This window comes from Zootoca vivipara, chromosome 7 (genome assembly GCF_965207765.1).
Source record: "Zootoca vivipara chromosome 7, rZooViv2.hap1.1, whole genome shotgun sequence".
Taxonomy (NCBI): domain Eukaryota; kingdom Metazoa; phylum Chordata; class Lepidosauria; order Squamata; family Lacertidae; genus Zootoca; species Zootoca vivipara.
Window position 1 is genome coordinate 40959256 of NC_142590.1, and position 21393 is coordinate 40980648.

At 39.3% G+C, this 21393-nt stretch overlaps 1 protein-coding gene across 2 annotated transcripts in view; it reads right to left on the reverse strand.

Annotated features, from left to right (window-relative positions):
* Nucleotides 1-5996: 5996 nt before the first annotated feature.
* ELAVL4 (ELAV like RNA binding protein 4) overlaps nt 5997-21393 on the reverse strand; it is a 77633-nt gene continuing 62236 nt past the window's right edge. The window contains exons 4-9 of one of the 2 annotated variants that reach the window (XM_088674071.1): nt 13432-13585; nt 12535-12760; nt 9594-9632; nt 9546-9549; nt 8097-8127; nt 5997-6421 (exon numbers count right to left, since the gene is read on the reverse strand). In XM_088674071.1, the coding sequence (XP_088530197.1) occupies nt 6087-6421; nt 8097-8127; nt 9546-9549; nt 9594-9632; nt 12535-12760; nt 13432-13585 (789 nt within the window). In that variant the 3' untranslated portion in view covers nt 5997-6086. Of the gene's footprint in view, nt 6423-8096; nt 8128-9545; nt 9550-9593; nt 9633-12534; nt 12761-13431; nt 13586-21393 lie in introns of both variants that reach the window. The other variant, XM_088674072.1, reaches the window with a different exon arrangement.

Genomic DNA, 21393 nt, shown 5'->3' on the forward strand with positions numbered 1-21393 from the left:
TACTCTTATATTCACTGCAGAAGTTGTTGGAAGGATGCCCATATCCAAACTATTTTTTTCTGGTAGTGCAACTGAAGTAGCGTATCAAATACAGGTGTCGGGATGAAATATCTGACAAGTTAACAATATCCATATTCTAGAGCTCTGTGGTCCTGCAGATGTTGTTATTGAACTATGAACATACCTATGCATCATCACGATTAAAACCAGCCTCGTTACCTAAAGAAAGTGTCAGCTCCAGGCAGTGACAAGAGCAGGTATCAACAGAAATCCGGCAGAGGTCTAGAGTAGGCTGGTTATCACAAAGGAGTCAGCCTACATGAATTCTTGACAGCTCAGTCATAGTAGTCATCAGAGAGCAATACCTAGATCTGTTCTGATGCAATGGAAACTGGGACCACCAAGCAGCACTGATTAGACTGGAAGTAAGCAAGGTTGGGAAGTAAGAGAGAATAGCAAAGGGTACCTGTTCTCTGTCACATTTCTATATTTTAATGCTGGAAACTTCTAGACATTGAGGGTCAACAGGAAACAGCGAGTTTTCATGAGACTAGCCAGTTTTGATGTCCCCTCAGAAGGTTGTCTTCAGTGAAAGGTATCTATGCCTCTGAGCAACTATTGTAGCAATTCTTTCTTTTTAAAGATCTGAGAATGCAAGGAATCTGACTAGAATCGGGGATTCCAGTACTCATAGTCCAGAGGGCACACAGTTGTGTCTTCTTCATAAGGAAAAAAGATCAACATTTGGGGATAATATTGCAGTTCCCAACCTCTGGTGGACTTGTTTCCACTAATTAGCACCCATAAAACACATGGATAAAGAGTTTCTATATTCCTCTCTCCCTGGAATACAAGCAACCTCCTTCCACACACAATCTACAATCATCATTTGATCAGTGATCTACAATGCACACATATAGTAACTTGATGATCTTGCAATGTTATAATGAATACTCAATTTTATTTAAGACAGCCATAAGCTGCAAAAACTCATCCCACAGCATGAAACTAATTATTGTCACCACTGTTCATTTAATCTCTTGCAAAAAAGAAATATTTGTTATTAGTAAAAGTCCTGTATAACTGCACACCATCAAGCAGATAGCTGATATATTATTCCAAAGCTTAGCCACGAAGAGCAGTGCTACAGTTTTATATATTTCCAATTAGCAACAGAACCTGAAGAAAAGATAAATGTGGAGCAACTTTTTGTATTTATGAGATTCATATAAACCTCTAGGAGGCTGTCCGGGCTATAAACAAAGTGGAGAAATTTGTTTAAACTCCAAATGAATGTAAAAATATTGTGCTACTCTTTAAAGCAGAGAAGGGGAACCTATAATCCTCCATGTTGCTGGACTCCAACTTCAGTTGCCCCCGAGTTGGTCAGCTGATCGAAGTTGGGAGTCCAAGCATACTTTTGAGGGCCACGGGTCCCTCATCGCTGCTTTAAAGGTATCCATGGGAAAGTGCTGAAATCTAGGACAACCTAGAGCAGGCACCCCCAAACTGCGGCCCTCCAGATGTTTTGGTCTACATCCCCCATGATCCCTAGCTAACAGGACCAGTGGTCAGGGATGATGGGAATTGTAGTCCAAAACATTTGGAGGGCCAAAGTTTGGGGATGCCTGACCTAGAGGATCATAAATCAGCAGACACTACCGCTATGCAAGTTCCAGTAGGGTTTAAGAAGTATGAGGGAAATGAACTGATTTCATGCAGCCACATCATCCAATTATTTATGCGCATCAGAAGTGAAGAAAGGTTGCTGAAAACTGTACTGCAGCAGAGATGCTGAATAGAGTGATTTCTCTCTGGGCTCCAGATGCTTACAAAATATACAAACATTCAGGGATTCAAAATGGATGGCCAACTGGCAGGTGGTCATTTTAACTATTTCATGTTATTCGAAGAGATTCATTGCTTCCTTACACAGGTTGGAGATTATCATTGGACTGTTAAGATGACTACATCATTTGAAACAGGAGTTCCAGGCGTTCCAGATTCAACTTGCTTTCGCTTGTTTGTTTTCTAGATCCCTCTACCAGTTTCTGCATGCTAGAGCCAATGCATCTTGTGTGTATGGCCATTTAACAAAGGATACAAGGCAGGTAAGTCAAAAGTCTAAATGTTACCAAGTGCTATTGATTCTTTCAGTAAGTTTAGAGACTGATTCACTCTTGAAATTCTAAATCCAGGGGCTATGGCCATTTAAAGTGCTGTGAATATAGGTTGGTTGAGCACTTAAATGAGTTCTCTGATGCCATTCAAATCACCAGGTCTATTATATCCTGTGAAATTGTTATCAGTGACATCTTCATTGAGCTATCCACTAGGACTCCAACTTCTTGTTCCTAGTCAGTCAGTCAGTTATCAGATTCATGTTGTGGTTTCTCATTGTCAGGATATATACAAAGGAAGTAATAATCCTCAGGGGCTCAGCCTGTATTCCCATTCAGCTTTGACTAAAAGAGAGAACTGCAGGAAAATCAGTGAGGTGGGGAAGAAGCCCTTCAAGAGGTCCAAGTGGATCATGGATACTCTCTGATCCCTACAAACACTTACAGGTTAGGAACAAGATTTGGCTGCTATGATTCCATTTTCACTGTTGTCCCTCCCACATTTTCTTTTCCAGCTGCCACACTGTACATTTGTTTCTTCCGACTGGATTATTCAGAGGCACTTTCTCCAAAACTGTGATTACTAGGTAGGAAGTCCTATTTTCTCTATTCTGCACTAGCAATATACTGTAGTTAATCTTTACCAAAAGCCGTGAGAAATGCCTTTCACTGCTAGGGCTTCTATGGTTATGACCCGCCCTTTGCAGACAAGCATCACTCAGGCAATAAAGACCTACACTACAAGCTACATCATCACAGCTCCTGAGGAACAGACACTGTTCCACCTTATCCCAAAGAGAATCTGGTTTTGCTTGGCAGCTTATAATTATGAGTCAAAATTATATTATTCTAGATGAGGAAGAGACAGACTTGTGCTCTCTACCTCATAATGAATTATGTAGGAAACTAGCCCTCTTTTAATTCCTCTAAAAATGTCCCTGGAACTATCTGTCTACAATTTGGGAGGCTAAGGCCACTCTTGAGAGACTTCCCTGTACCTGTAAATTTCATTCACTTTTTTTTAAAAAAAATGTGATAAATTTGTTTAGATGTTTTTAGATTCTTGCATTACAGTTAATGGGAAAACACACAACTTTGCTTTATACAGAATGGTTTGGAACTCAAAACACAGATTGAAGCAGAGCAAGTACAGAAACAGACAGATTCAAGGCAAATCTTAGTGCCTGCATATGCCTCTAATAAGTGCATTGTTAACATAGCTGCCAAGTTTTCGCTTTTCTCGCGAGGAAGCCTATTCAGCATAAGGGAAAATCCCTGTAAAAAAGGGATAACTTGGCAGCTATGATTGTTAACTGCATGCATGGAAAAGTTATAAGGGCTGGAAAGATGAAACCAGAATTTTAAAAATGGGATCTACAGGATTAAAAACTGTTAAGATATATGGATGAAGCTGTGGTTATGAAAACAGCTGCACACATTTAAAAATATGGCAAGTCCATAGCCATTCTACACACTTTCATTTATTGTCTGGACAATTTAAATACAAATAATTCAAACACAACAAGGTTATGGAAAAAAACATTTACAATACTTTCCCTCAGAAATGATCTAAACTAGCAAGTTAAACATGAAGTAATACATTATAACTAAAATATATAACTGCCTGGTCCTAAGAAAGATTTTTTATTTTATTTTAAATTTCAGATAGTAAAACACATTGTAGAGAAAAGATTCTGACATGCCTTCCCCACTAATGCTTAGAAATTGCATCAAAACTTCCCCAGCAAACTGCGCTCATTCACAGCAGATGGTGTAGAAAGGTTTTCCCCAAACATTGAATGAGGGCATTTTCTGTTTTGTTTGCTTTTTGTTTGAAATTTAAAATCATTTCAAAATGTAAACGAACTGATGACATTTAGGATGCACAGCCTTTGCTGTTAAATTATTCTTGTACTACAAAATGTTTGCTGCTTCAGTGTGTAAAATAAATAAATGAAATAAAATCAGTATGTAGTTTACATGCAGTTAGTGGGTATAAGCATGGGGCGGGGGAGGGGCGGAATGCACAAAATAAGCACAAGTTATAAAGAACCATAACGTTTTATTACCATTAAGACTAAACTGGTTTTGAAAAAATTGTATATAACAAGACAAGAAAAGCAATAGCAAATTTAACTATCAACTAGATTATGCATAGCGAGTAACTGTTTCTAGTACTCAGGGAAGAGCATGACCTTTTTTTTTGTTTTAAATATATAACCATACAAAGCACAAACATACGAAAAGGATCAGTGCACTGGACATGGGAGGACTCCCTCAGTCATTTTGTTCCCTTAGCTCAATCTGAATTACATTAAAATAAAGACCCAGTTGTTGTTGTTGTTTTCTACTGTGCAGTAAGAAAAAAAAAATTCACAACAAACATGACAATATATCAAACAATATTTCTACGCAGGTTACCTTGATACCTCTTGCCACTTAAGTATCATTAAGAAAACATTTTAAGACATACAAACAAAACTAGCAAAGTGTTACAACTTAGAATAAGTTAACCAAAAGGAAAAAAATAACTTCTTTATATATATATATATATATTTATATTATATATACACATACACACACAACAAAATGACACAATAATATGCTTCTTCCCATAGTTTAAGTAAACAAATAAGTAGACTAGCCAAACTAGCAATATTCTGATTTTGGCATATGCGTCACATCAGCAATTAAATAAATAAGTGTTTCAAGCAACGTAAAGAGTGTTTCAAATGTGCCAACACAGCCCAATTTATATCAGTATGGGCTAGAAAGTGAATCTGAAAATTCTTAACAAATTTAAAGCAAATGTACTCCCCCCCTCTAAACACATTACATTTAACTATGATACTAAGATATGTAAATAATTTTGTAGCACCTACTGCTCAAAGAAAGGAACTTTTTGATTAAAATTAATTTTTTTCCAAAACTTTTGTTCTGCTGATATCCCATACTGATGACTTAAAGAAAAACCATCCTGCAACTCATCTCCTTGCTTTTGGGTTTTGACTGTGGGTAACTGTGTGCCTGGGAAGAACACTCTCCCGTTCTGTATTTAATATTTTTATTACATGCTATGAAAAGATACGAAGATCATCTGTTTGTAGCCCATCCTTCAAAAAACAATCTACTTAATCCAGTTTAAAACACACATCTTGATCTCTAAAAAGTTACCAGTGCAGTATGAACATGACAAAGTTGTCAATTTCCCCTAAATTAGCCAGTCAAAATATTTTTTTCTCAAATCCAGATTCTCTTGTAAAAATTCTTTATATTTTATAAAAATAGATTTTTCTTGAAACCCATTTTCAGCAAAGAGACCACCTCTTTGGCAACATTGTTAATGTTATTTAAACTGTTATGTCATCAGGTATTCCCCCCTTTTACCCTATCCCTAACAGAAGACTGTTTAGTTCACATGATACAAAATAAAAAAGGAAAAATAAAAAAGTTGCAAAATTATGTTTCTTTTTTTCCATTTTGCAATTTTTATTGTTCCTCTTTAATTTATGTTGGGGGTTTACCAATCTGATTGGATCAAACATTTTGGAAAAAAAAGAGCAAAATCTGCTAATCCCATTAGTCTGTAAAAATGGTTTTAGATTTTTTTTTCATTTATTAATTTATTTTTCAAATGAGTGAATGGTCATCTTAAAAAGACCCACCTTCAAGGAAGGTAGTAAAACTAGCTGGCCGGGTAAAAATCCCTGCACATTGTTATCTATGTATATTATATTCAACAACGACAGCTATGAAAGAACATTCAATGCATCAAAGGTTTTTTGTTTTTCTAAGCATTATAAAATCCTTTCCTGTTCACAGGATATCAACGTTTTAATACTTAGGCAACACTGGCTTATAAAAGTCCATGGTTGAGTATAAGCCTTGAAAGTTTTTTTGTTTTTTTTTGTTCGTATATATATTTATATATATATATATTTATAATAATTATTAAGGATATGAAATTCAGGATTTATGGGTTTTATTGGTTTTAAAGGAAACTTGCAATACTCTGTCTCCTAAGCGATATCCGTTAAGGCTGGCAATTGCCATGGCAGCTTCATCGTAGTTGGTCATGGTGACAAAGCCAAATCCCTTGCACTTGTTGGTGTTGAAGTCGCGAATCACCTTGACGTTATTGACTGCCCCAAAGGGGCCAAAGAGCTGCCACAAGACACTTTCGTCAGAGTCGGGGGACAAGTTGTAGACAAAGATGCACCACCCAGTCCCAGTATGGCCAGGGATGTTCATTCCTACAAGGCTTGTCATCCCATCAATTGTGATTGGAGAAAACCTATCAGATGAACAAAGAAAAAAAGACAAAAAAAGAAGAGGGCTAATCTACAGATCAGTTTTTACGCATACATTACATAAAACCAAGACCAAGAAAAGAAAAAGAGCCTGTTAAACTCTCTGAAGTGAAGAATGCACATTCAGCACACGGCGTAACATTCAGTTTAAAAAGCATTCCTAAATCCCTCTGAAACAACAGCTGCTGAACTCAATATAAGGAACTGAAATTGAGTGTGTATGAGTGGTTCCCTTGGAGAACTTGGCTGCACCCTGCAATCAAATGAAGTCTCCTTTATGTTGTAATTTAGTACATGGTTTTATCTGAGTAGGTTGTAGCTACTACCTTTATTGCCTGATGAAAGCTTAGTTGGTTCAATCAAAGATATCGAAAGGGCTGCCACGTGGTAGATGGAGCAAGCTTGTTTTCTCCTGCTCCAGAGGCTGGGACCCAAAACAATGGCTTCAAGTTGCAAGAAAGAAGATTCTGACTAAATATCAGGAAAAACTTTCTGACAGTAAGAGCTGTTCAAGGTGGAACAAACTCCTTCGGAAGGTGGTGGACTCTCCTTCCTTGGAGATTTTAAAGCCAAAGTTGGATGTTATGGATACTTTAGCTGAGATTCCTGCATTGCAGACTGTTAGACAAAATGACCCTTGGGGTCCCTTCCAACTCTACAATTCTCTTGCATTCACATAGGCATAAGTGAATTACTAAGTAGCTGTATTCAAAACTACCGAGACCCTAGAAAAAAGCATTGCTATCCTGCCCAAGATGTTGTGTGTAATATGAATGTGTATTACATGTGTGAGTTCTGTCTCTTTGCATAGATATATTTAAAGCTGTATGGGGCTAGCCTAGCTGAACCACAACAGTTGACCCCCACAAAAGGCAGCAAGCACTTTTGTTTTCTGTAATTTACTAGACTTATTACTTGCTATATCATTAGCACGACAAATTATGAAAACTAAAGGCTGCTTCATGCAAATCTTTGTCCTACATGGAGATAATAGCTAGGTCCTGGTAGTCAGAAGGACACTCTCTAGTTGCTGTGGACGCTTGTATTCGTGAGGCTCAGCCATGGTGGTGAATGGTCAGGGATGATGGGAGTTTTAGTTCACAGCATGTGGAGGGTGTTCCATTAGCACCCTGATCTAGATGGATTCCAGTGTCCAGAAACTATATGGTAGCTGCTTAAAAACTTACCACATGGTCACCTGAAATCACATGGGGAGGTAGCATGTAATTACGCAGTTAAGCCCATTGTAACTGGGCTCCACAACCACCCCAGAAATCAAGGGAAGCGGGGAGGTAAAAAGGAACAAAGTTTAACGCTGAGATTATTCAAGCAAAACTGCTTAACCGCCCTAGTTTAAGTTCATCCTTTCAAGCACCAGGTGGTAAGTTCTGAAGTGACCACTCTCAACTGAACCTACCTTCTGTGCAGGAAAAATATGTACTCTGTTACTTCTAAAGTGCAATAGGAATGTTTTTTTCCTGCCATGAGTACAATGATCAGAAAGACTTGGGAAATGTATAAAACAGCTGTAAATCTCTAAAGGGTGGGGGAGCATGGCTGCCCCACCCTGTGTGATTTCATAAGGCAGACCAAGTGCTGGTTCAAAGCTACAATCCAGAAATATTGCACGTGTGTGGCTGCATCTACACTGTGTACATACAGTATTGACATGCAGCATGAGGTATTATACCCGCAGTCTGTGATCCCTTCACCCTGTAATAAAAAGCGAGCCCCCAACCCACCTCACTGTCCCTTTAAGAAAATATCTGCACCCAGAAATGTTCATGTCATTAACTAGGAGAGATCAATTCACATCCAAAGGAAGTCAAAATTTTATGTTGTTTATATTTATGTGGTGTAAATGTTTTAAGCTTCGTTGGTTGTAACTTTTATTGTCATTATCTAATTTTGTGTTTTTTTCTGTATTGTTGTTGTTCTGATTTATCAATAAAATCTATTAAAAAGCAAAGAAAAAAGAAAAGCAAAAGCACATCCAAAGCATCTCCCTCATCGGGCATGTCCCCTCCTGTGTATGCCATCTGGAGGAGAATGGTCCCATTCACACCTTGCAGGGATGTTGGCAAATGCTAATGATCAAATTCTCTTCTGCAGATGTGACAAATGTGGTGTCAAGGAGAGGGGGCTTCCTGACTGGTATCTGAAGAAGTGTGCATGCACACGAAAGCTCATACCTATGACAAACTTAGTTGGTCTCCAAGGTGCTACTGGAGGGAGTGTGTGTGTGTGTGGTAAATTTCTGTCCTACTTGGAAATCCACAGAGTGCCTTGCAGCCCACCCCATCTCAAAAGACTGGAGTGGGTGGGCCTGTTTTGTCACACCCTACTTTTTCAACATGAATGGATCACAATTGGACATGTGCGCACACAGCTGCGTATGTACCATGTCATGATATGGTGAGAGGCTTGGGAGGACCCACAGCATTTTTGGATTGTAAATGTGAGAAACAGTCCTTTAACCTCTGAGTGATGTACGTGGATTATTAACAGAGAAGTCATACTAATGTAACATTTTCATGCCATCATCAGGACAGTATTTTCAAATTTCCAGTAATGATACTATGAAATAAAAATCAGAACAAGCAAATATTTAACTTAAAAGAAGGCAAACCACAAGCTCCAAATTACTGGAAACACTTGTCAAACCTGCAACGAAGAAAATAAGAGGCCTGGTTAAGGTGCTCACAGTTACAGCGTTTTATGAAACTTGGGCAGCTCCTTTACCTTTCTAAACAGTATTGGGTTTGAGTCACATTTTCAGCGACAATTTCACACTATAAGCCCAGTGACACCAAATCTTTGTTATAATAAACTCTGATTGAGTGAGACTTTTAAAGTCAATTAACAATACACTTAGGAAATCAGAATGCTTGTAGCTGTTGCACCTAAACCATCTTAGAAGACCTGTAACAAAAGAAAAAGTAGAACATGCACACAAAAATCACACACTATTTTTGTGTGTGTGTTTGTGCACATAGTGTTAAAGAAAACCAACTGAAGTCCAAACGAAAAGACAGAAAACATTTGGCATGCTGGTGGGAAAAAAGGAAAGAATTAAAAACAAAATAAAGTTAGTGATTAAAAAAAATTATAGCACCAATCTGTGCCAACATGGACATCTGGCAATCTGTTCAATTCTAATTACCTCTTTACGCCATAGGCCATATTAAGCAAATTGTCCAGCCTGAAAAGAGAAGGAGGGTCTCTGGGTTAATGTCTCACAGATGGCAAGATTGCTCAATGGAACTTTTATTAATAATGCTCCATTTTCAAAGAAGAAATTCGTAACATCGACTCCTGTACATCTAGCAGGTCTAATGAATCAACAGCTAGAGAGCTGCTTTTACTTCCACAATAAACAAATGACATTTAAAAATGTGGTAATGAAGAAAGGTAACATTCCACCATCTTACAATTTGATTCATCACAGAAGAATTCCCTTGCGGGTTTGCTTCTGCACACTATATTAGCCTGAAATTGTAACTATTACTATGTTTTCCACTATTTACCTTTCCATTGTCATTAAACCTGTAAATAGAAATAATAATAAAAATATGTTGGTGGCAGCCATTTAGGATTATACTAATATTGTGAATTGTAGAATTTTTTCTTTTGTTGGGAGAAGTTAGTTTTGATGCCTAAAAGCCAGAGCAGATTATCCTAACGTTTTGCAGATCAGATCATTAAACAAAGTTGACAATGTTTAGTATGATGGACAGTCACAATGTAGCATATATAAAGGCCTCCTCAACTTTAAAAATACGCAGCTTTCCATATTAATGTATTAGGCAAATGGGTTTTTGTTTCCCAAGGAGTCAGGGTTATAGGCAATAAATAACGAACTGAAATTAGCTACAGTGGAACCTCGGTTTACGACTACCTGCATTTACGAAAACCTCCGTTTACGAATGCCGCGGACCTGGAAGTGTTTACATCCGGGTTCCGCGACGTTGGATGCGCAGACGCGATCTGCGCAGCTCGCACATGCGCAGAAGCGATATGCGCAGCGCGTGCGTAGAAGCGTGCCTTCGGCGAGTGAACGCCTCCGCGGAATGGATTGCGTTCGCAAACCAAGGTACCACTTACATTGTTCAGAAGAATTAACTTTAAAACAAAAATGTAACATCCATCATATTTCATCAGAAAAACCAAGAAGTGTTCTGTAAATGCTTTAAATGTGAAAAAATTTGTGACTATTGTTCAGAAATCTGTATCTGCACAGAATGGCTAAACTGTGGTTTTGTTTTAACCTTGGTTAATTTAAGCAAATATTAATTAGTCTCAACTGACAAACAAGGCATGACTTGTTTTCCCAGAACTTGGGTTTACATTCCAGCTGCTCGTGCCTCCACAAGCAAGCATCTAGGAAAGGTGGCCAAACAAACCATCACTAAGCAAGACTGTGGAGAGAGAGGACATAACATTGAACCACAGTAAAAACAACCTAGGATTTGTGTAGTCAACAACAAACCATGACTTCACATTGTGATGGTACCAGAAAAGAAACCATGGGCTGACACTCAAACACATTCCACTTTGGCTAAACAAACCATGGTTTAGTATTATGAGGTAGGCCACTTTATATTTATTTATTTATTTATTTCTATCTATCTATATATGTATTGTTGTCTTTGTCCATGGAGTTTTCTTGGCAGGGATACTGGACTGGCTTGCCAGTTCCTTCTCCAGGTGGATCACATTCAGTCAAAACTCTCCACTATGACCTGTCCATCTTGGGTGGCCCTGCATGGCATAGCTCATAGCTTCTCTGTGTTATTCAAGCCCCTTCGCCATGACAAGGCATTGATCCATGAAGACCCTGATGTTGGGAAAGATTGAGGGCACTATGAGAAGGGGACGACAGAGGACAAGACGGTTGGACAGTGTTCTTGAAGCTACCAGCATGAGTTTGACCAAACTGCGGGAGGCAGTAGAAGACAGGAGTGCCTGGCGTGCTATGGTCCATGGGGTCACGAAGAGTCGGACACGACTAAACAACAACAACATATATGTATTAGGGACCCAGGTGGTGCTGTGGGTTAAACCACAGAGTCTAGGGCTTGCTGATCAGAAGATCGGTGGTTCAAATCCCTGTGACGGGGTGAGCTCCCGTTGCTCGGTCCCTGCTCCTGCCCACCTAGCAGTTCGAAAGCACATCAAAGTGCAAGTAGATAAATAGGGACCGCTCTGGCGGGAAGGTAAACGGCGTTTCTGTGCACTGCTCTGGTTCGCCAGAAGCAGCTTTGTCATGCTGGCCACATGACCCGGAAGCTGTCTGCGGACAAACGCTGGCTCCCTCGGCCTATAGAGCGAGATGAGCGCCGCAACCCCAGAGTCGGACAAGACTGGACCTGATGGTCAGGGGCCTCTTTACCTTTACATATGTATTATACTCAATGAACAGATACTGAAATAAAGCTGTGTGTTCTTTGTACTTTATCTGAGCACTTCAAAAGCAGGCATTTAATGCCAATAGGTACTAATGCTTTCTCTATGGAAACCAATCCAAATGTAGAAATAAGTTTACGCAAAAAGCTGCTATGAATAGGGAAAGTCCCCACAACAGCAGTTCATAAGCAGGGCAACTATACTGTGTTAGAGACATCTAACAGGTGATCAATATTGTCAACTTTGATTGTCAGAGGAAAAGATCTAGTATATAATCGTGCTTCCTGTACCTTTTGCTTAGCAAGGGATTGCTCCAAGCTAATCATATCCTGGGGCACATGACAACAAGCACATAGCTTTTTACTGTATCTCTAGTTTCCTTGAATGGGCCTTTTTATTTTTAATTACTCTACTGCTATGTTAATCTTTTGTATCTTTTTGTATCAATGCACCCTGTATAAATGAAAAATAAATTCTGTTTCTCATTTTTATGTGGGGTAATAATTCACACATATTCCTTTTCTTGTTTACATGATTGTCCTATCATTCCTTTGCCCGACAAAATCTGGTCAAACCAGAGTTCTGTCAACTCAGGAACCTGCTAAAAGATGGCCCACCGAACTGCCAGTTATAGGATACGAAAAAGTAACCTATAACTTGGTAAATAACAATAAAATTAATTATTTGGAGAAAGTTACCTGAATCTCTGAGCTTGGTGGTGGAGAGGTCCCGGATAGCGTCTGTTGGGAGACTGGTACAGCTGGGAAAGGAGGGCTTGGCTTGTTTTCTGACTGGGGTTATTAGCAAACTTCACAGTAATCGGTTCTGTAGCACCACTAGGCTTCTGGCCATTTAGTCCCTTTATGGCTTCTTCTGCCTCTATTCTCTTATCAAAACGGATAAATCCTACACCACGAGAAACACCTGGGAAAAGAATATTGCATTTAAATAGGCAAAAGAAGAAAGGGGGGAAAGTTCCAAGAACCTACTACACAAGGCCACAGGAAGTTACGTAACACCACAGGAAATAAAGTGTTGCATGCATTAAGTTGGCCTTTAAAGAAACCTATTGCAACTGAAACTTTTATTTAAATAATTCATACACTACTTAGTTATGTAATCTCTATGCTGTTTACAAAGATACAGCCTTAATAACTCCACCTATATATGAACATTTATGGTCCTATACACAGTTAGGTTTAAAAAAAGTTTAAAAATAGATATAGAGTTATAAACATATGGCTGTTTCCCCTCTTATAAATGTGAAATATCATATTTGTCCAAATGTTTTTCTGATGAAACCAAGTTTATTTCAGCCTGATCCAGAATTCCCTGCCCCCATTCCAACTGGGAACACATTTACAAGACTTCCCCAAATTACTGATTTGTCCCCAACCCACAATTTGGGAATTACAGCTGATTATCAACCTCCCCTCCCTTTGTCAGCAAATCTATATATGCAATTTCCTTTATATATTCCTGTGCATAAAAAGTAGAAGGAAAGCACTTGAGAGCTTTAATTAAAACAGCAAATGAAGGACCTTCCAAGCAAATTCAAGTTTAGAAATGTGCTTATAAATAAAATATTTTTCAACCTGTGACTTGATCAACCAGAATTCTTGAGGTGATGATGCGCCCATATTGCGAGAAAAGCTGCTCTAGCTCTTTCTGGGTCATCGTTTTTGGAAGGCCGCTGACATACAGATTAGCATCTCTGATCGATGCCGAACTTGGACGGGCATAGGAAACCTAGGAGGAGTTAAACAACATGTGGTTAAATAACGTATTGTGTTTTTAAACATAACAAGAGCCTGCTGATCAGACCAGTGGCCCATCTAGTCCAGCATCCTGTTCTAACGGTGGTCAAAAACAGATGCCTGAAAGCTGACAAAAACACAACAGCACTCTTCCCATTCTCAGCAAGTGGTATTCAGAAGCACTGCCTCCAACAGTGAGGGAGGAACATCATCATAGTCCTCCATGAATATTTCTAATCCCGATTTAAAGCCATCCAAGTTGGTGGTCATTAAATGTGGGAACGAGTTTCATAGTTTATGTGCTTCATGAAGAAGAACTTTCTTTTGTCTGTCCTGAGCTTTCTGACATTCAACTTCACTGGATGTCCAAAGTTCTGGTATTATGAAAGAGGGAGAAAAAAAACTCCTCCTGACCCACCTTTTCCATGCCATAATTTTATAAACTCCAGCCATGTCACCTCTTAAATGCCGTTCCTCTAAACTAAAGGCTTTAACCTTTCCTCACAGAGGAGTTGCTCCATCCCCTGAATAATTCTGGCTGCCCTTTTCTGAACTTTTTCCAACTCTACAATATCCTTTTTGAGGTGAGGAACCAGAACTGTTCAAAGTCTTCCAAACGCAGTTGCACCAGGGACTAGTGCTTTTTCAAAGCTGCCACACACAGGTCGACTATCCACCATGACCCCAAGGTTTTGTACCTGGTCAGTCACTGAGTTTCACATGAGTTCTAAGAGAAATTAAGACCTTTTTGCCCCAACATGCATAACGTCACACTTGCTTACATTGACCTGCATTTGTTATTTTCCCACCCATCTTTTTTGTTTTAATGACCTTGAACAATTTACTATTATCGGCAAACGTGACTGCCTCACTACTCACCCCAATCCTAGATCATATGTGGACCAAGCTTAAAAGCACAAATCCCACAAAGACCTTTACATCACACACTTGGTTAACAGACTGTTTTCAACCTTTTGAGTTCCAACAGCTTGTTTAAAATAACCTTCTCACTTAATTCTACCTGCTCTTATTATAGAAACTGAGAAGTAGAAAAAATGTTGAGAACAAAAGGAAAGCTGGAAATAATTTCAAAACACATGCAAGCATAAGGTCCTTAAATGCAGGAATACAAACAGTAATAGAAGATAGGCAGATTAATGTGCAGCCTCCCACACATCAGCTTTGTAAATTTACCCCTTTGGGCTGTGGGTGTATAAAATGATTTACTGTATCCAGCACAATCCGAACGAACCTAGTATGTACAGGTTCAGGGTTGTTTTGCTTTAATGGCTAGAAACAGATGAGGCTTTCTGCAGAGAGACGTTTTCTCTTTACGTATTCATACTAAACTGGCAGGATCTGCCCTGTTTGCATTACAGAATAACTAACGAAACATCTGCTTTGTGAACCCATTCTCAGCATCATGCTATTTTCAACACAGTTCTAACTGCCCCTCAAACTGGAAAAACATCCAGTTGATGCCAGTCAATACGTATTAAAATATTATGCAGCATTCTAATAATGCTTTAGCTCAAAATACAACACATTTCACTGTAAGAATGATTTAATATTCATTTTAATAACTGCAGTCAACATACAATGTATGAGGCCTGTTTATATAGAGGCCTGTTTAATTTGTCAATATTGTTTCATATTTCCACCAGCTCCGGTTTGAAAATATGTATTTTCCATCTTACAAAAAGCCTTTTTGCCAACCCATTCCTTGTACTGCTAGCAATTCCACACAGAGTATAAAGAGATTAAGCTTTTTGGCATACTATAATACTTGAATATACAAACCCAACAACTTTCTGAAGCTTTTCACTTTTGTGTAATACAAAGTATTTAAAGTCCAGCTTATCCATAAATTGCTGTATTACATCCATGCAACAGCATGTGTGTGGGTTTTTTTTTCAAGTCAGTAACATGATAGCCAACACCTATCTCTCAAAAAGACAACTGATAGATGTATTTTCTCCACTTCTAAAAACAGATGAGTCAACAAAGAAAATATTAGAGAAAGACTAATATTTGCCTTCACAATCTTCATTAGAAGAAGATAAACACGTTACACATGTTTACACTGCAAAGAATTTGAAACCACATTTCAATATTTAGGAGTCAGACACAACTTATTTTCTAAAGGATCCCAGTGCATATAAATATAAATGTTTTAAAAATGTGATAAAAGGGGAACAAACAATGAGAGGGACTGGTTATAGTGTAGGACGGTGGTTTTCAAATTTTAGGTTCAGGGAGTCTTTCACAAAACTCTACAGAGAGATAGGATACAGTGTCTTCAAGCCCCATCAGCTATCATTCCTCATAAGCAAAACCTGGGATGTGACAAATGTCCCTAGATGTAGACACTCACTTATCCACAATGGGTTTGTGAAAATAAAAATTTCCTTACTTACACCTCATCCCAAATTGTTTTATTTCCCCATGCAAGGCTGTAGGGAGGATGTCAAAGATATACTGGCTATTCCTCTTGTAATAAAGGTAAAGGGATCCCTGACCGCTAGGTCCAGTCGCGGACGACTCTGTGGTTGCGGCGCTCATCTTGCTTTGCTGGCCGGGGGAGCCGGTGTACAGCTTCCGGGTCATGTGGCCAGCATGACTAAGCCGCTTCTGGTGAACCAGAGCAGTGCACGGAAACGCCGTTTACCTTCCCGCCGGAGCAGTACCTATTTATCTACAGTACTTGCACTTTGACGTACTTTCAAACTGCTAGGTTGGCAGGAGCAGGGACCGAACAACGGGAGCTCACCCCGTCACGGGGATTTGAACCGCTGACCTTCTGATCGGCAAGCCCTAGGCTCTGTGGATTAGACCACAGCACCACCCACGTCCCTCCTCTTGTAATACTTGCACAATATTATTACCCCATATTACCTCATATGCTGGAAATGGACATATCTGCATGTGAAACAGATTATAAGTTTCGAGTTGAGGGGCCATTAGGTAGCAAAGGTTTGGAAGTCAGCCCAACTTCAGCATTTTAAAAACACCTGTGTATGCATAAAACTAGCTGCAAGAAACATAAACATAGCTTGTCAAAAACATGTTTATTTTTATCAAGTTAATTCCTATTTTGTTTCTGCAGTGATTACAATTTTTAAAAAAAGGCTTACATACAAAATACAGGCATCAGTTCTATTCCTTTGTGGGATGTAACCACAAAATCCCAATATTTAGTCAGGCATCAGACATATGAAAGACGGCCTGCAGTGATCCTGTAACTGCCTACTCGCTGGATTTTCTTCCTCTAATCTCACACGGTCTTGCAGATAAGCACAAAAATTGGGCCATGTATTGTGAGGAAGGATTGGGGAGCAAAGGGAAAATTAAAAACATACTGGTAAAGCGTATTAGCAGCAAAGTACTCACTATATTTATTCTGGCCCTAAAACAAATGAGCCTGGCTACTCACTACCACCATCAATGTAGGAATATTGCCAGGGTACTCTGATTTGCAACCTAGTGGCAAAGGAGTGCCCAGGTGGAGTTTGATTTTATCTTGAAAAAATTAGATTCTACATAGCAATGTGACACACCTACTGCTATCCCTTAACTGTAATGACTTTCTGGCTCTACTATATACAGACTTTTTCTTTTCTTCTTGTGTGAATGTAGGATAACACGGCCTGCATCTTATAAAGTGTGTTGTAATCCACAAAAACCAATGTCACAATAACATTGTCTAAGTAGGCAAAGGTTCTTTTTTATTTTAACTATACCATACCAACACAAGTGCCACTCAAAATTCCATAGCCTAGATATTACATGCTATTTTAAAAGTCCTAGTGTTTCTATATAAACTGTGTTTTGTGAGCATAATTTCATGCATTAATCTGCATATAGTAAAACTACTCGTTGCCATTGTAATGTCTACAAAATATGTGGATCATAGGTTTGTCCTAATTCTGACTCCTAAGACGCATATAAGAGACCGCAAGGAGTGGAGAGGGGGAGAAAAGAATGGAAAATACTCATTCAGGTGACATGCACAAATACATCAGATGTAAGACTTGGAGAATGAAAACTACATGTATTCAAACTTCAATACCCAAGCAAGCTGAGCTTTAACTTTCATGGAAGCTGTTCTCTAATCTAATATTCTAATAATTATACGAAGGAGCTAATGCCTCTTTTACATTCAATGTTGCTAGCCTCACGGTACTCTTCCTCCTAACGCGGGAATTATTAAGTTTTGTTTATGGTGGGTAAGCACCTTCCTATACATATAACACAGATAATTGTAATGGCTTAAGCGTTAAGTTACTACAGGAAAAGGGATGGAGGCAGTATCTCGGTCTCTTTTGGCCATGCTGGTCACCATCCAACTTGTGGAGGGCGAATGTCTCAATTGCATAGCTAGCTTTCTATACTCATTGAGGCTTCCTGTCTGTTTCAGTACCCTGGAAAGTTAGGGTTCTAGAATGTGCAGGGTGTTCTAGAATGTGCATACATTAGACAGCGTCTGGTAAAGTGGTGGGGGCAGCAGCAGCACGCGGAGCTGCGTGAATGTTTCTTGCTGCTCCCTTCACTTACTTGAAAGGGGGGGGACAGAACTGTGGAAATCAAACACAGTGGTAACTGGGTACTTGTGTAGATCATATTAAAGGGTGCAGATAAGAAACAGAGAAACAGGGCTTCAAATAAGAGCGGGGTAGGTCAGAAGACCGCACTGTAGTTCAGCTGCAGAGACAGCAAAGAGAAAGGACTCAGGAGACAGCTACAAATAAAATGTTTCACTCCAAAGAGAGGTGGGAATTATTTTCTAAGCCTTGTAGTCATGCAGGGTTTGTGTGTTTTGTGGCACCAGAAGACAGGGATAAACCTCCTCTCCCCACATGCTGCAATCCCAGTAACAGAGGCCCCTGAGCATGCAGTTAAGGACAAACAAGCAATGTAGCTGCACACTATGTATTAAGCGCTAACATGCAGTTTGACCAATACTGTACATCACAATTGGAAAGAAGAGCCTAGAGTAGTACTTTGACAAATCCTAAAATGAAGGGCAAAACACACATTTATTTACTAGTTTGGTTAGCAACTGCATATTTTTTTTTTAAATTAGATACCAGGTGTGAGGGTCATTTCCAAAAGGAGGGAAGATTTAGCCCTCCCTTCCCAAACCATGATATCCAATGAAAATCAGCCCCCCTTGCCGACAGAGTTACAAGACATAGAAAAGTACAGTGGGAGCTGTTTTTCAGACAGAGCAATCCAAATAACTTTATGCTGGCACAGAGCGCTCACTACTGCCCAGTGAATTTGTGTGTGTTAACGTCCTGCTGGCAGGATCCAAAATGAAGTGTTGCAGGGAGGGGCTCAGTAGGTAGTGCATGAAACTTTTAATCTTAGGGTTGTGGGTTCAAGCCCCATGTTGGGCAAAAAGATTCCCGCGTTGCAGGGGGCTGGACTTGATGACTCTCGTGATCCTTTCCAACTCTACAATTCCTTGATTCCCTCCCTTATATATTGAAGCTTCTATATTTATAAAGCCACTTTTTAAGGCCTCATTTTCAGTGGTCCTTCTAGATGGCGCAATTACTTCTGATCGTCATTCAATTTTCTGCCATTTTCTTATAACTTCTATGTTTTATTCCAGATGTGGGAGGGCAGTTTTCAAAACAAAACAATTCCAGAACATGGGATATATAGATATGTGGATGTACTATTTAGTTAGAATCATGAGTCTGGAAAGTTTGTCCAAATGTCTTTTGAAAAACAAGAGGGATCTGCTCTAAATCTCTCCACAATCCATCCAAGCAAGAACACAAAGTATTTAAGCTGTCTGCAGAGTAGGGATGGGAACAAATTTGGTTTAGGTCACATTTAAAGGCAAATCTATCAAACTTGCGCTTTCCAAAAGAATATGAGAACCAAAACACAACCATACCTCGAAATTCACACTTAACCAAATTATGTGATATCATACAATCAAAAATGGGTAGAAATCAATATAGTGCAAAAGCATCTATTCAGCTCAACTATTTCTGCTTTCTTGACAAAACTAACTCCCCTTTCCTCTATTTGCTGTTCTAGGGCTTCCTCTCCCTTCCCCTTCCAAGCAAGGACTATCAGTTCCACCCTTTGTATATTTATTCTGTATCTGTTAACTCTGAACTTCCACAGCACATAAAAACTAAATATGTTGGAGCTTAGTAAGTGTCTTGCTGTGGTACCCATAGAAGCAGCACAGGAAAAAAATGAATTCATGTGCAGGCAGCACTTACCAGAATGCTTTATTTACCTTTCATAACAAGCTGCACAGGGGGGGGGGGTTATGTAATTCACGTGAAATAAGAGCATCAATAACTATTAAGTCAAGATGTTCTATGGGACACAGATAATGCTTCAGGATACACCTAAACCAGGAAGTTCAATGAAAAGGAAAAGAAATAGATCACTCCATTTGTCACCATTTGCTCTTGGGTTTTATCAACTGCTTGAGGTGAAATACGCTGCACGAGTTGGGCCATTTGATCGTGTCACCTTTATCCTAATGTGATGTTTATTACTGTGTTCATGATTAATATTTAAGTTGTGCCAGTCAGTAGCACAAATAGGTCATTTAATATGGAAGTGACTCAGCAGCTTTTGAGGGTGCACATTAAGGGGGGGCAGGTAAGATGCAAGTGAGAGAGAAAAATTAGACTTGATGAAAAAGCAACAAAGAAGGAAGAAGGGAATGTGAAGCATTATGTACCTAAATGAATGGATACACGACAGTTCAGGAAGGGCTCTATAGGGGAACATGGAAGAACCTAAAGTAATCTGCTCATGTTATGCATATTTTCGGGATTAAAGAACCCTAAAACCCAGGTGCTTGTTTTCATGCCTGAAACACAAAATTGGATGAGGCATCTATATAATACACTGTGAATATTCCTTCTTGTACATGCACACAAAAGCTTATACCAAGAACTAACTTAGTTGGTCTCTAAGGTGCTATTGGACAATTTTTTAAAATTTCTTTTATATATTTCACCCAAATGGGAAAATGTTACTGTTGGGGAAGCAAAGCATCCCCCACTTACCAGAGAGTTACTTTTGAGAAAAGTGAAGAAAAACGTGCTCTTAGTAATTACCGTTAAAAAATGTGTTCAAATGTGTGAGCTGCAAATAACAGAATCCAAATATATGCGAGAAGCAAGATAATAATCAACTCACTCCTGTGTCCCTGCTTGCTTCGTTCGCCAACCCCCATCCCCTTTTAAGACCTCACCAACCCCCTCCACTAACCCCTTTAGGTCCACAAAGAAGGGCCTCAGATGATGAAAACAGGGTCTGGGTAGGTTCATGTGTGGGGAGCTGGTCCCTAAGGTATTGGAATCAATCGTGAGCAGCCTAAGGCTTTTTAGGTCAAAACCAGCACTTTTAACTGAGCCTGGAAACTAATTAGCAGCCAACTGGGCCAGTATTGGTGTGATATCACCAGACCACCTATTCCCAGTCTGCCCTCTGAATTCTGCACTACCTGCATTTTCTGAAGTGTACTGTATTCCATGCAGCCTGAAGTATAACACATTGCAGTAATCTAAAGCAAGAAGTTAGCACAGTGTTTATAATAGAAGTTAGGCCAGCCCTGTCAAGACAGCGCCATAACTGTGCCACCAGTGAAAGCTGATGGAAGGTTCTCTGTGCCATTGAGGTCACTTGTGCCTCCACTGACACCTGCTGTGTCCCTAAGCACCCCCAAGCTGTATACATGCTCCTTTAGGAGAAGTTCAACTCTATCCAGAACAGATAATGAAAAACAGATTTGTGTCTCATCTGAATATTGATGAC